This window comes from Schistocerca piceifrons, chromosome X (genome assembly GCF_021461385.2).
Source record: "Schistocerca piceifrons isolate TAMUIC-IGC-003096 chromosome X, iqSchPice1.1, whole genome shotgun sequence".
In the NCBI taxonomy this organism is placed as follows: Eukaryota; Metazoa; Arthropoda; class Insecta; order Orthoptera; family Acrididae; genus Schistocerca; species Schistocerca piceifrons.
Genome location: NC_060149.1, coordinates 256,167,205 through 256,181,479, shown reverse-complemented (window position 1 = coordinate 256,181,479; position 14,275 = coordinate 256,167,205). Strand labels below are relative to the sequence as shown.

The 14,275-nt window shown below is 41.1% G+C and overlaps 1 protein-coding gene across 3 annotated transcripts in view; it reads right to left on the bottom strand.

Annotated features, from left to right (window-relative positions):
- LOC124722924 (succinate--CoA ligase [GDP-forming] subunit beta, mitochondrial) overlaps window positions 1-14,275 on the bottom strand; it is a 106,205-nt gene that overhangs the window by 66,802 nt on the left and 25,128 nt on the right. For all 3 annotated transcript variants that reach the window (XM_047248084.1, XM_047248085.1, XM_047248086.1), the window contains exon 3: window positions 2,329-2,467. In XM_047248084.1, the coding sequence (XP_047104040.1) occupies window positions 2,329-2,467 (139 nt within the window). The remainder of the gene's footprint in view (window positions 1-2,328; window positions 2,468-14,275) is intronic.

Genomic DNA, 14,275 nt, shown 5'->3' with positions numbered 1-14,275 from the left:
CAATAGAGCACATGCATGATAAGTTATTGGTTTTCATTAATCACTTCAGCTGTATTATTACACATTCACTGTGTTACAAGAGGTTTTGTCCTTTGAATATCTCCAGGTTGCCGAGATGTTGAAAGAATAAGACCAATTGAAACACAATAAATGTGTAATAATATAACTGAGGTGGTTTTTATTAATCCTGAACAGTGTCAGCTGTGGTGCTCAACATAATCAAGATTAGTGATAATCGATAAATAAAAAACCTGCGAGCAACCGGGTATCGAGTCCAAGATTTTTGAATGCGAACTCTGACACTTTACCACTGAGCAGCAAAATCAATAGAATGCAGCTCATAAAAACAAACAATAACTGCCTAGGAAACCTATGCAATAACATAAAATAATGCACATATAACAGATAAAATAACATTTATGATCAGAAATAATCGGACCTACACAGGTGTTACAGCAACAATAAGCAACAAAGAATAAATAATAATGACTGAAAGTTCCAACCTAAATCAGAAATCCTTGACACTTTGTATAACACAGATTTCCACAATAAGGTTTTCAGTTACATATGAAAATCACAGTATGAATAAGTTAGAAAGATGGTAAGAAGAAGAAGAAGAAGAAGATTAAGATAACAGAGGAGTCGTGCAAAGGAAACAAGATAACAGAGGAGTTATCAAAAGAAAACAATCATACAAGATAACGTAATTTGATATAAAAAGAAACTTTTTCTGCACTGCTAGTCTTCGTGAATTGAGACTCCTCCCTTGTCTGGAAACATTAAGCCCACCAATTTTCTTGGTGTAAAATTTCATATTTACACTGGAGAGCCAAAGAAACTGGTATATCTGCCTAATATCATGTAGGGCCCCCGCAACATGACATGACATGACATGACATGACATGAACTCGACTAATGTCTGACATAGTGCTGGAGGGAATGGACACCATGAATCCTGAGAGCTGTCCATAAATCTGTAAGAGTACAGGGGGGCTGGAGATCTCTTCTGAAGAGCACATTGCAAAGCACCCCAGATACACTCAATATTTTCAGTCTGGGGAGTTTGGTTGCCAGCGGAAGTGTTTAAACTCAGAAAAGTGTTCCTGGAGCCACTCTGTAGAAATTCTGAACATGTGGGGTGTCACATTGTCCTGCTGGAATTGCCAAATCTGTCTGAAAGCACAATGGACATGAATGAATCCAGGTGATCAGACAGGATACTTATGTATGTGTCACCTGCCAGAGTCGTATCCAGATGTATCAGGGGTCCCATATCACTAACTGCACATGCCCCACACCATTACAGAGCCTCCACCAAGCTTGAACAGTCCTCTGCTGACACGCAGGGTCTATGGATTCATGAGGTTGTCTCCATACTTGTTCGCGTCCATCCGATAATACAATTTGAAACGAGACTTGTCCGACCAGGCAACAAGTTTACAGTCATTAACAGTCCAATGTCGGTGTTGACGGGCCCTGGCGAGGCGTAAAGCTTTGTGTCATGCAGTCATCAAGAATACATGAGTGGGCTTTCAGCTATGAAAGCCCATACTGATGATGTTTCATTGAATGGTTCACGCGCTGACACTTGTTGATGGCCCAGCATTGAAATCTGCAGCAATTGGTGGAAGGGTTGCACTTCCGTCATGTTGAACAATTCTCTTCAGTCATCATTGGGCCTGTTCTTGCAGGATCTTTTTTTGGCTGCAGCGATGTTTGAGATTCAATATTTTACCGGATTCCTGATATTCACAGTACACTTGTGAAATGGTCATATGGGAAAATTGCCACTTCATCACTATCTCAGAGATGCCGTGTCCCATTGCTCATGCGCCTACTGTGACACCACGTTCAAACTTACTTAAATCTTGATAAACTGCCATTTTAGCAGCATGCCGACTGCAGTGCCATATTCTGCCTGTTTACATATCTCTGTATTTCAATATACATGCCTATACCAGTTTCACTGGCACTTCAGTGTATTTGCACTATCATAAATATCACATTTAATTCACCATGTTTCACAATGAAAATTGTAGTTTACAGACACTGCTCAGAAGTTATTAATTTTTCTTACTATAATGACCATAGTTGTTACACAAGCCCCTACAAGAAGACACCATTGGGGAAACTCGAGGAAGTCAATGATCAGTTTGACCACTTGAGATTTGTTAGGGACTGTGGGTGTGAATCGTCTCTTACTTTATACTACAGGAAGAAAACAATCTTTTAGCCTGCATGAATCATAGATGAAAACTGTTTCACATCAACAGCAATAACCACAAGAAAATCATAATGGATGAAACAACAGAATGTTAACCCACTTACTTAATTTCTTAGAAATATCCACTGCATCTGCTGGATTCTCAGCCATCAAAAAGTTCTGCACAGTAACTCCACTGTTTTGCAACAGTACTTTGCTCTGGTATTCCATAAGATTCAAACATCTTTGCTGGGTAGTAGAAATCTGGAAACAAAAGATTTTATATGAAAAATTACAGTGTGGAACATCTGCACATGAATTTGCATTTCTTACAGATAATATTTCATAAATTCATCTTTTTCACAAAAAGGTATTGAAGATGTTCAATTTATGTTATGTGATAATTCTGGAGAGTCACAGTACACAAAAATACAAGATAGCAGAAACATTGCACAAATGTTCTTTTCAAATAGTCAAAAACACGGCATACGGCATCAGAAGTGTTGTCACAGTGGGTAACAGAATTTAACAGCATGGCCACATGTCCTGATTAAACTGCAATTGAATGAGTAATAAATTATTACTTTTCTCCATATCATTTTCATGTCAATGAATGATTACAAGCTGTTTGTCCTAAGCACCAAACCAGCAAGGTACCATCAATATGGACTACATGAGAGTGATACATCCAGACAAAGAATTTATGGTGGAAGTACATCATCTATGAATGTCTTAACTGAGCACCATTAACTCATTCAGTGTATTATGAATCAAAACACATCAGCTAATAGTCAACTGAGTAATTTCTGTTGACTTTCTTATAATCAGACAGGTACCGTTTCCCCCCACTGGGCTCACAAGAAAACTGAGCAACAATCATTCATGCTTAGGACAAGTATAATTTACACTACATATTGCCAGCTTGACAGAAACATCTTGATAATGAGTAAATATTCTACACTACAGTTTTCATAAACTCAAGCTCATATGAATTCAGGACTGCAATGATTGCTAAATAAATGTAACTCTAGACACTAACCATGGGAAGACGACATAAAAAGTGGTCTATGTAATTCTTTGCAGTTCACTGACAAGCAGCAAGATAGAATGTACATTGATAAACCATGAGAGCTACACAATTGACTAGCCTTCATCAGCAACACCAGATAAGTTCAAAGCAGGCAGATATATATAGCAACTACGCTGCTGGAGGTTGCAGAATCCTGACTCCACATTTGCTGAATATGTACTAAGTCATGGCCACAACTATCAGTCACAGTCATATGTCATTCACTTGGCAAAACAAAGGCCAAAGGCCTCTGCTGGAGGTCCTGGAAATCAACCAACACCTAGCTCACAGCCCTGATCTAATCTTAAATGACCAAACACAGCTTAAAATTTCCCCTCTTCTAAACTTCACACAATCCTCTCAGTTTTCCATTACCTGCCACACTGCCTGTTCCTTCACATTTCATTTCCTGTATTTATTGAAATTGCCTATGTAATCAGCATGTTCTATTGTTACAATTGCTAATTCTTTCTTTTAATTGGTTTCTATATCACCTTCCACGTTAATTACCTCTTGGAGTTGCCTAATCATATATTTTATTTTACTTGGTTCGTTTATTTAAGTAAAGTGTTGTTTATGCATGGTTTTCGAGTATAGTGTTAATGTTTTTCCTGAATGAAATTTTCACTCTGCAATGGAGTGTGCGCTGATATGGAAACTTCCTGGCAGATTAAAACTGTGTGCTGGACCGAGACTCGAACTCGGGACCTTTGCCTTTCGCGGTCAAGTGCTTTATCAATGAGCTACTCAAGCATAACTCATGACCTGTCCTCTCAGCTTTAATTCCACCAGTACCTTGTCTTCTCAACTTTAATTCCATCAGTACGTCATCTCCTACCTTCCAAACTTCACAGAAGCTCTCCTGCAAAGCCATGTCTCCGCAATATCCTTTCTTCCAGGAGCGCTAGTTCTGCAAGTTTCGCAGGAGAGCTTCTGTGAAGTTTGGAAGGTAGAAGACGAGGTATTGGTGGAATTAAAGCTGTGAGGATGAGTCATGAGTCGTGCTTGGGCAGCTCAGTGGTAGAGCACTTCCTCGACAAAGGCAAAGGTCCTGAGTCCGAGCCTCAGTGTGGCACACAATTTTAATCTGCCAGAATGTTTTCATATTTTTCCTGTTGCTCTCTTTACATTTATTTTTATCCAACTTTTTACCTCTTAAATTGAAGTGCAACAAAGTGTTTATTTCTCAGTTTATGTTTGGAAACATCTTTTCCAATGTTGTTTACAAACAATGTAACTTCTTTGTTGACAACAGTCAGTTGAAGTCTGATGATGACCTTGTAAGCTGAAAACCAGTTAATGTGATAAATTAACCCTGTAGATCATAAGCAATACAGGGTGCTTTTTAAATATTTTCATGATAGACTTCCAAGAATAGATGGAACAATCAGGTAAAATGTCCATTATTATGGCCAACCCAGTAATTAAGAGGTACTCAATTGTGTATACTGTTTAACCAGTCTGAATACACGTTTAAGAAGTCTTACTTACAAGCTAAGTTTAATCAAACATTTCATTTAGTGTCATGACTGTTCATTGATAACTTCTTTGTGCAAAAAAAAAAAAAAAAAAAAAAAAATGCTACACATATAGTATGTAACTCTATGGTGACAAACATAAGACACTATGCTATATGTTGGCTGCAAACGTAAGTGCTAAGTTTTACGAAGCTGTGATGGAAGTGTCATGCCTCTCATGGTCACAATACTCACAGCATGGTCTATCTACACTGAAAAGCCAAAGAAACGGGTATACCTGCCTAATATCGTGTAGGGCCCCCACGAGCAAGCAGTAGCTCCGCAGCGTGATGTGGCAGGGACTCAACTAACGTCTGATGTAGTGCTGGAGGAAATGTACACCATGAATCCTGCAGGGCTGTCCATAAATCCATAAGAATACAAGGGGATGGAGATCTCTTCTGAACAGTATGTGGCAAGGCATCCAAAATATGCTCAATAATGTTCATGTCTGGTGAGTTTGGTGGCCAGCAGAAGTGTTTAAACTCAGAAGAGTGTTTCTGGAGCCACTCTGTAGTAGTTCTGGAGTGTGGAGTGTTGTTTTATCCTGCTGGAATTGCCCACAACCGTCGGAATGCACAATGGACACGAATAGATGCAGGTGATCAGACAGGATGCTTACATACATGTCACCTGTCAAGAGTCGTATAGATGTATCAGGGGTCCCATATCACTCCAACTGCAAATGCTCCACAGATCTTCTACCATCTTGAACAGTCCCCTGCTGACATGCACGGTCAATGGATTCATGAGGTTGTGTCCGTACCTGTACATGTTCACCTGCTTGATGCAATTTGAAAAGAGACTCGTCTGACCAGGCAGCACGTTTCCAGTCATCAACAGTCCAATGTCAGTGTTGATGGGCCCAGGCAAAGTGTAAAGCTTTGTATTGTGCAGTCATCAAGAGTACACGAGTGGGCCTTCGGCTCCAAAAACTCATATTGATGATGTTTCGTTGAATGGTTCGCACACTGATACTTGTTGATGGCCCAGCACTGAAATCTGCAGCAACTTGTGGAAGGGTTGATTTCCTGTCATGCTGAACGATTCTCTTCAGTTGTCATTGGGCCCATTCTTGCAGGACCTTTTTCCAGCCACAACAATATCGGAGAGTTGATGTTTTACCAGATTCCTTATATTCATGGTACACTTGTGAAACTGTCATACGGGAAAATCCCCACTTCATCGCTTCCTCGGTGATGCTGTGACCCATCGCTCATGTGCCAACTATAACATGTATCTGGTACAGGTTACTTGGACAACTAACTTCCACATGCATTCATAGTAACTGTAGGCTCTCTGTACAGTCCCTATTTTTCACAGTATTTTCACCAGATGTTTTTTGGGGCAAATGTTTCTGAAAGAGAGGCCTGCCAAATAACTATAGACATAGTTGCAACTATCAGTGGAGAAACAAAAAATGGCAGTTTTGCCAGCACAAAGGAAAACTGGCCTTTTCCATCAAAAGATGAGAATCTCATTAAATAAGAAAGAGGGCTTCTCTTATCGCTACAGGAAATTGAAAAATCTAAAAGTATTTCTAGAGATGTATTATATATAACTGAACATCATTTGGAAGGCACACAAAATGAACAGATGCACCTAGATATGTACAGTAGTATCCCATTACTGTAGGCATATCAGAAAAAGGAGGAGTGTCTATATAAAGTGAAACAAAGCCCCAGTCCAGAGAACTCAGTGAGGATTGCATGGAACAGCTTTCTGAATGCTGTCTTTCAGTAAAACACTTGGAAACACACAAGACAGCATTTCTGACAGACTACAAACCACCAATAAAAAATATTTTAAACTTCATTCGGCAATTAGAAATGAAACTTCTAAGACTTAATAAAAGTAGTACATGTGGAGAGGTCAATATTGATTTCATATCATAGCTTTCATTGTGGACACCGACAGTTAATGATGTCAAACTCTGGCTGGATACTTCCGCCAACATTCCCAAGAAGAATAGAACTATAGTAAAACAACAACTGACTATTCATAAATCCAGCTGCCTTTTATAAATAGATGTGAGCCCTGTAATAAATGGTTTATCAGAGTGTGAAAATTTATCAGAATATTTGGACTCAGTGTGTATTTTCCATATAGGCTGTTGTTGTTGTTGTTGTTGTTGTTGTTGTCTTCAGTCCAGAGACTGGTTTAATGCAGCTCTCCATGCTACTCTATCCTGTGCAAGCTTCTTCATCTCCCAGTACCTACTGCAACCTACATCCTTCTGAATCTGTTTAGCGTATTCATCTCTTGGTCTCCCTCTACAATTTTTACCCTCCATGCTGCCCTCCAATACTAAATTGGTGATCCCTTGGTGCCTCAGAATATGCCCTACCAACCGATACCTTCTTCTAATCAAGTTGTGCCACAAATTTCTCTTCTCTCCAATTCTATTCACTACCTCCTCGTTAGTTATGTGATCTACCCATCTAATCTTCAGCATTCTTCTATAGCACCACATTTTGAAAGCTTCTATTCTCTTCTTGTCCAAACTATTTATTGTCCATGTTTCACTTCCATACATGGCTACACTCCATACAAATACTTTCAGAAATGACTTCCTAACACTTAAATCTATACTCGATGTAAACAAATTTCTCTTCTTCAGAAACGATTTCCTTGCCACTGCGAGTCTACATTTTACATCCTCTCTGCTTCGACCATCATCAGTTATTTTACTCCCCAAATAGCACAACTCCTTTACTACTTTAAGTGTCTCATCTCCTAATCTAATTCCCTCAGCATCACCCGATTTAATTCGGCTACATTCCATTATCCTCATTTTGCTTTTGTTGATGTTCATCTTATATCCTCCTTTCAAGACACTGTCCATTCCATTCAACTGCTCTTCCAGGTCCTTTGCTGTCTCTGACAGAATCACAATATCATCGGCAAACCTCAAAGTTTTTATTTCTTCTCCATGGATTTTAATACCTCCACCAAATTTTTCTTTTGTTTCCTTTATTGCTTGCTCAATATACAGATTGAATAACATCGGGGAGAGGCTACAACCCTGTCTTGACACCGTTACTGTACAGACAGCAGATAGTGGTCTGTGTACAGTAAATGCTGTGTTCGAAGTTTGGTTTAGTCTACTGAGTTTTGTTTTTGGCCTTTTTTTGTGAATCATACTGATGACACATCACCATGATGAATTATTATGGGTGGAGGTTACACTCAACAACCGAGCTAGGTTAATAATTGGCTCCTTTTACCGACCTCCCGACTCAGCAGCATTAGTGGCAGAACAACTGAGAGAAAATTTGGAATACATTTCACATAAATTTTCTCAGCATGTTATAGTCTTAGGTGGAGATTTCAATTTACCAGATATAGACTGGGACACTCAGATGTTTAGGACAGGTGGTAGGGACAGAGCATCGAGTGACATTATACTGAGTGCACTATCTGAAAATTACCTCGAGCAATTAAACAGAGAACCGACTCGTGGAAATAACATCTTGGACCTACTGATAACAAACAGACCCGAACTTTTCAACTCTGTATGTGCAGAACAGGGAATCAGTGATCATAAGGCCGTTGCATCATCCCTGAATATGGAAGTTAATAGGAATATAAAAAGAGGGAGGAAGGTTTATCTGTTTAGCAAGAGTAATAGAAGGCAGATTTCAGACTACCTAACAGATCAAAACGAAAATTTCTGTTCCGACACTGACAATGTTGAGTGTTTATGGAAAAAGTTTAAGGCAATCGTAAAATGCGTTTTAGACAGGTACGTGCTGAGTAAAACTGTGAGGGACAGGAAAAACCCACCGTGGTTCAACAACAATGTTAGGAAACTACTGCGAAAGCAAAGAGAGCTTCACTCCAAGTTTAAATGCAGCCAAAACCTCTCAGACAAACAGAAGCTAAATAATGTCAAAGATAGCGTAAGGAGGGCTATGCGTGAAGCGTTCAGTGAATTCGAAAGTAAAATTCTATGTACCGACTTGACAGAAAATCCTAGGAAGTTCTGGTCCTACGTTAAATCAGTAAGTGGCTCAAAACAGCATATCTAGACACTCTGGGATGATGATGATGATGATGGCATTGAAACAGAAGATGACATGCGTAAAGCTGAAATACTAAACACCTTTTTCCAAAGCTGTTTCACAGAGGAAGACCGCACTGCAGTTCCTTCTCTAAATCCTCGCACAAACGAAAAAATGGCTGAGATTGAAATAAGTGTCCAAGGAATAGAAAAGCAACTGGAATCACTCAACAGAGGAAAGTCCACTGGACCTGATGGGATACCAATTCGATTCTACACAGAGTACGTGATACGTGAAAGAACTTGCCCCCCTTCTAACAGCCGTGTACCGCAAGTCTCTAGAGGAACGGAAGGTTCCAAATGATTGGAAAAGAGCACAGGTAGTCCCAGTCTTCAAGAAGGGTCGTCGAGCAGATGCGCAAAACTATAGACCTATATCTCTGACGTCGATTTGTTGTAGAATTTTAGAACATGTTTTATGCTCGAGTGTCATATCGTTTTTGGAAACCCAGAATCTACTCTGTAGCAATCAACATGGATTCCGGAAACAGCGATTGTGTGAGACCCAACTCGCTTTATTTGTTCAAGAGACCCAGAAAATATTACATACAGGCTCCCAGGTAGATGCTATTTTCCTTGACTTCCGGAAGGCGTTCGATACAGTTCCGCACTGTTGCCTGATAAACAAAGTAAGAGCCTACAGAATATCAGACCAGCTGTGTGGCTGGATTGAAGAGTTTTTAGCAAACAGAACACAGCATGTTGTTATCAATGGAGAGACGTCTACAGACATTAAAGTAACCTCTGGCATGCCACAGGGGAGTGTTATGGGACCATTGCTTTTCACAATATATATAAATGACCTAGTAGATAGTGTCAGAAGTTCCATGCGGCTGTTCACGGATGATGCTGTACTATACAGAGAAGTTGCAGCATTAGAAAATTGCAGCGAAATGCAGGAAGATCTGCAGCGGATGGGCATTTGGTGCAGGGAGTGGCAACTAACCCTTAACATAGACAAATGTAATGTATTGCGAATAGATAGAAAGAAGGATCCTTTATTGTATGATTATATGATAGCGGAACACACACTGGTAGCAGTTACTTCTGTAAAATATCTGGGAGTATGGGTGCGGAACGATTTGAAGTGGAATGATCATATAAAATTAATTGTTGGTAAGGCGGGTACCAGGTTGAGATTCATTGGAAGAGTCCTTAGAAAATGTAGTCCATCAACAAAGGAGGTGGCTTACAAAACACTCGTTCGACCTATACTTGAGTATTGCTCATCAGTGTGGGATCTGTACCAGATCGGGTTGACGGAGGAGATAGAGAAGATCCAAAGAAGAGCGGCGCGTTTCGTAACAGGGTTATTTGGTAACCGTGATAGCGTTACGGAGGTGTGTAGCAAACTCAAGTGGCGGACTCTGCAAGAGAAGCGCTCTGCATCGCGGTGTAGCTTGCTCGCCAGGTTTCAAGTGGGTGCGTTTCTGGATGAGGTATCAAATATATTGCTTCCCCCTCCCCCTACTTATACCTCCCGAAGAGATCACGAATGTAAAATTAGAGAGATTCGAGGGCGCACGGAGGCTTTCAGACAGTCGCTCTTCCCGCAAACCATACGCGACTGGAACAGAAAAGGGAGATAATGACAGTAGCATGTAAAGTGCCCTCCACCACACACCGTTGGGTGGCTTGCGGAGTATAAATGTAGATGTAGATGTAGATGATGCAGAATGTGGCAGTAGGTTCACTAATAAGATACATTTATTCAGTGAAAATATGGCTAGCTGTGGGCCATTTACATAACTGTATCATTTACTTTAATCTTAATCTACAACAAAATTGAGTAGATGTAACCCAGCCACATAAATACTGTCTACTGAGAAATTTATTTATGGAATAGAAGTATTTGGCAAGTAGCAATGATTTCACTTTGTTATTAAAATTTTCATTTTCAGCCAGCACCTTTAATTCATAAGGGAGGTGGTCACATATTTTCATGGCTTTATACTTAGCTCTTTCCTGTGCAAGACAGGTTAAGTTGCAGATGGTGGAGAGGCTACTCTTCTCCCTAGTTTTATACTGATAAAAACTACTATTGTTTTTGATCAATACCTGTTTTTTTTTCAAGCACACCTAATAAGGGAGTAAATGAAGTTCAAGGATGGATATCAGACATTATTATTAGTATTTCTCTGTGCAATGAATACTTTGTGCCAAAGTGTGGAATTGCCCCACAAAAATATTCATATAGTGTCAAAGAGTGGAGGTACAAAAAGTAAGCTAATACAGTATTCTGATGCTTTCGTCATCAAAATTAGAAAGTGCATACAGAACAAATGTTTCTAACCTGATGTGTTTGAGAAGATTCACGAGACACGTTCAGAAAGTGAAGTGTACTGTGACCATAGGGGGCTGTGGTCTTTTTGTTCTCCGAGAGATGGCAACACTGAGTGCTAGAGAGGGATCCCTTGACCAGAGTGATCATTGCTGGAACATGGTAGTACGTAAACTCACATCATAGCGACCAGTTGTGTGAAAGATGTAGATGAGAGATCCCGTTGAGTGAGAGTCACATGCTGCGATCCATTTCCTACTCGCAGAAGGAATAACACCTACTGAAACTTTTTCACAGATGAAAATGGTTTATGGTGAAGGTGTTGTGAATACAAAGTGTGTTTTAGGAGTTTAGAGGAGGCACAACAAATGTTTATGATGAACTGAGGTGTGGAAGACCTTCCACTTTGACTACTGAGTTGGTGCAAAAAGTCAAGGAAACTGTTTGTGAATAATGTGCTGATTGACAGTGGATAAAATTTCTGCAATGTCTTCACAACTCTTCAGAACATTCATATGAGACATTCACAGAAATCCTGGAATACTGGAAACTGCATGTGGTGGGTCCAAAAACAAGGGAAAGAGCAGCACAAGAAAACTCGGGTCAATAGTGCCCATGAGTTCCTAGAGCAGCTTGAATTGGAGGGTGAGGATTTTCTGAGCTCTATTATTTGCTTTGTTTTGTTTTAGGGCGCAAAAATGACTAGGGTCATACGTGCCCATGTCAGATCCGTAGGACACAAAGACAAAAAAGGAGTTAAAACAACTACATGTTAAGCCCAATCGACAGAAGGAAAGACCGCTAAAACCAAGGAACTTTGAGAAAGATCCATAAAATACATCGTAGAGAAACGGAGGCCCTGAACTAAAGATAATGTCCCTCACCATACTGCTATGATGGATAAAAAGTAAAACGCAGTCGACAGCCCATGCATCACTCACTAAAATGCAAAAATACATTAGAAAGTAAGTGGTTAAAAAAAGGGTATTTTATCAGGAAATGGTGAACCATCAAAGGTTGAGGGCAATGAGCACAAAGTGGTGGGGGAGCACCACTTAACAAATGCTGATGGCTAAAAAGATAGTGACCAACATGCAACCTAACCAAAATGATCTCCTCATGGCGAGAGGGCCGAGAGGAGGTCGTCCAAGCCACTGGGAGAGGCTTAATTCACTGCAGCTTGTTCCCTTGAAGGGAGGACTAGTAGTGATGCCAAAGTGACACCACCTGCTGACAGATAGCAACACACATATCATCAGAGGGAATGGAAGAACTAGCGGACCGAGGTACGAGGACTGCAGCCTTGGCAGCAGCCTCATTTCCCATCAGGCCGACGTGATCAGGAACCCACATAAACATCACAGTGACTCCATCAAGAGTGAGCAAGTTACAGCTTTCCTGGACCCTTTGCACTAAGAGATGGTGGGTGTACAGGATACAGACCCTCTGAAGGGCACAGAGATTCGGAGCAGATGGCTCAATTGAAAAGCCTGTGTTGTTAGATGTATTGCGTTGCCTGGTACAGGGTGAAGTTCTCTGCTGTGAGTACTGAGCAGTGTTCCAGAAGCCGATACTAAAAAATAATCTGTGGTAATGACGAAGGCACACCCGACACCACAGTCTGTCCGAAAGCCACCAGTGTACACAAAGGTACAATAACAAAGTTCCGTGAGAAGGTCGTGAAACTTATGGTGATAGAGCGAGCCTGGAGCTGTGTCCTTAGGAAGCGAATGAAGGCCAAGGTGAACACGAGCTGCCGCACAAAGCCAAGGTGGTGAAGGGCTCACACCCATCAGGAAAGTGGCAGGTAGCAAGAAGTTAAGCTGCCAGAGCAAGAGCTGAAAGCAAACTCCAGGAAGTAAAAGAGAAGAGCAACATGTCCCATACTGGTGATCAAAGGAGTCATCAAAGAAGGAGGTGTAGGATGGGTGGCCAGGCATGGCAGACAAACAACGTGTGTATCTGCTGAGGAAAAAGTCACAACGGTACAACAGTGGTAGTTCGACAGCTTTGGCATACAGACTCTCAACCAGGCTAGAGTAAAACACGCCAGTAGCCAAACAGATGTCACGATGATGGTTAGTATTAAAATGCCATAAGAGAGATGGATGTGATGATGCAAAAACGAAACACCCATAGTCTAGTTTCGAACGGACATGGAACCGGTACAAAGGGAGGAGAATGGTCTGATCCGCTCCCCAGGAAGTACTGCTGAGGACACATAGGACTTTGAGGGCCTGCGTACAGCGGGCGTCCAGGTAAGACATATGGAAGAACCAAGGAAGTTTCCTGCCAAGCATGAGCCCCACGAATTTCATAGTTTCAACAAATGGAAGAGCAACAGGCCCAAGATGTAAAGACGATGGAAGAAACCAATTGTGCTGCCAGAAATTCATACAAATGGTTTTGTCAGTGGAACAGTAAAAGCCACTGTCAATGCTCCATGAGTAGACAACCAAGACACTGCTGAAGCCGGTGCTCAAGGAAACAAGTCCACAGAGAATTGCAATAGATCGCAAAACCATCAATGAAATGAGAGCTAGAGATGTCCAGCACAAGACAGGCCATAATAGGGTTAATGGCAATAGTACAGAGGACAACGCTCAGGACAAAAACTGAGACAAGCCGTTTTCCTAGATAAACGTGTCCAACAACGCAGAACCCACACATGCGTTGAAAACTCGATCTTTTAAAAATTCCTGAAGGAAGCAGGGCATGCGGCGATGGAAGCCCCACGTGTAGAGAGTACGGAGGATACAAGTTCTCCAGCAGGTGTTGTAGGCTTTCTCCAGATCGAAAAACATATCCACAGTCTGGTATTTCCACAGAGAACAAGTCATGACGAGGGTTGACAAAGTGACAAGATGGTCAGCTGTAGAATAGCATGCTCAAAATCCACACTGTGCAGTGGTTTGTAAATTTCGAGACTCAAGCCACCATACCAACTGGGCACAAATCATATGTTCCATCACCTTGCGAACAAAGTTGGTGAGAGAAATGGGGCAATAACTAGAAGGAAGGTGTTTGCCCTTACCAGGCTTATGTATGGGTATGACAGTTGCTTCATGCCAGCAACTGGGAAACTTGCCCTCTGGCCAGATGCGATTGTACGTATGAAGGAGAAAGTGCTTGTCCACAAGAG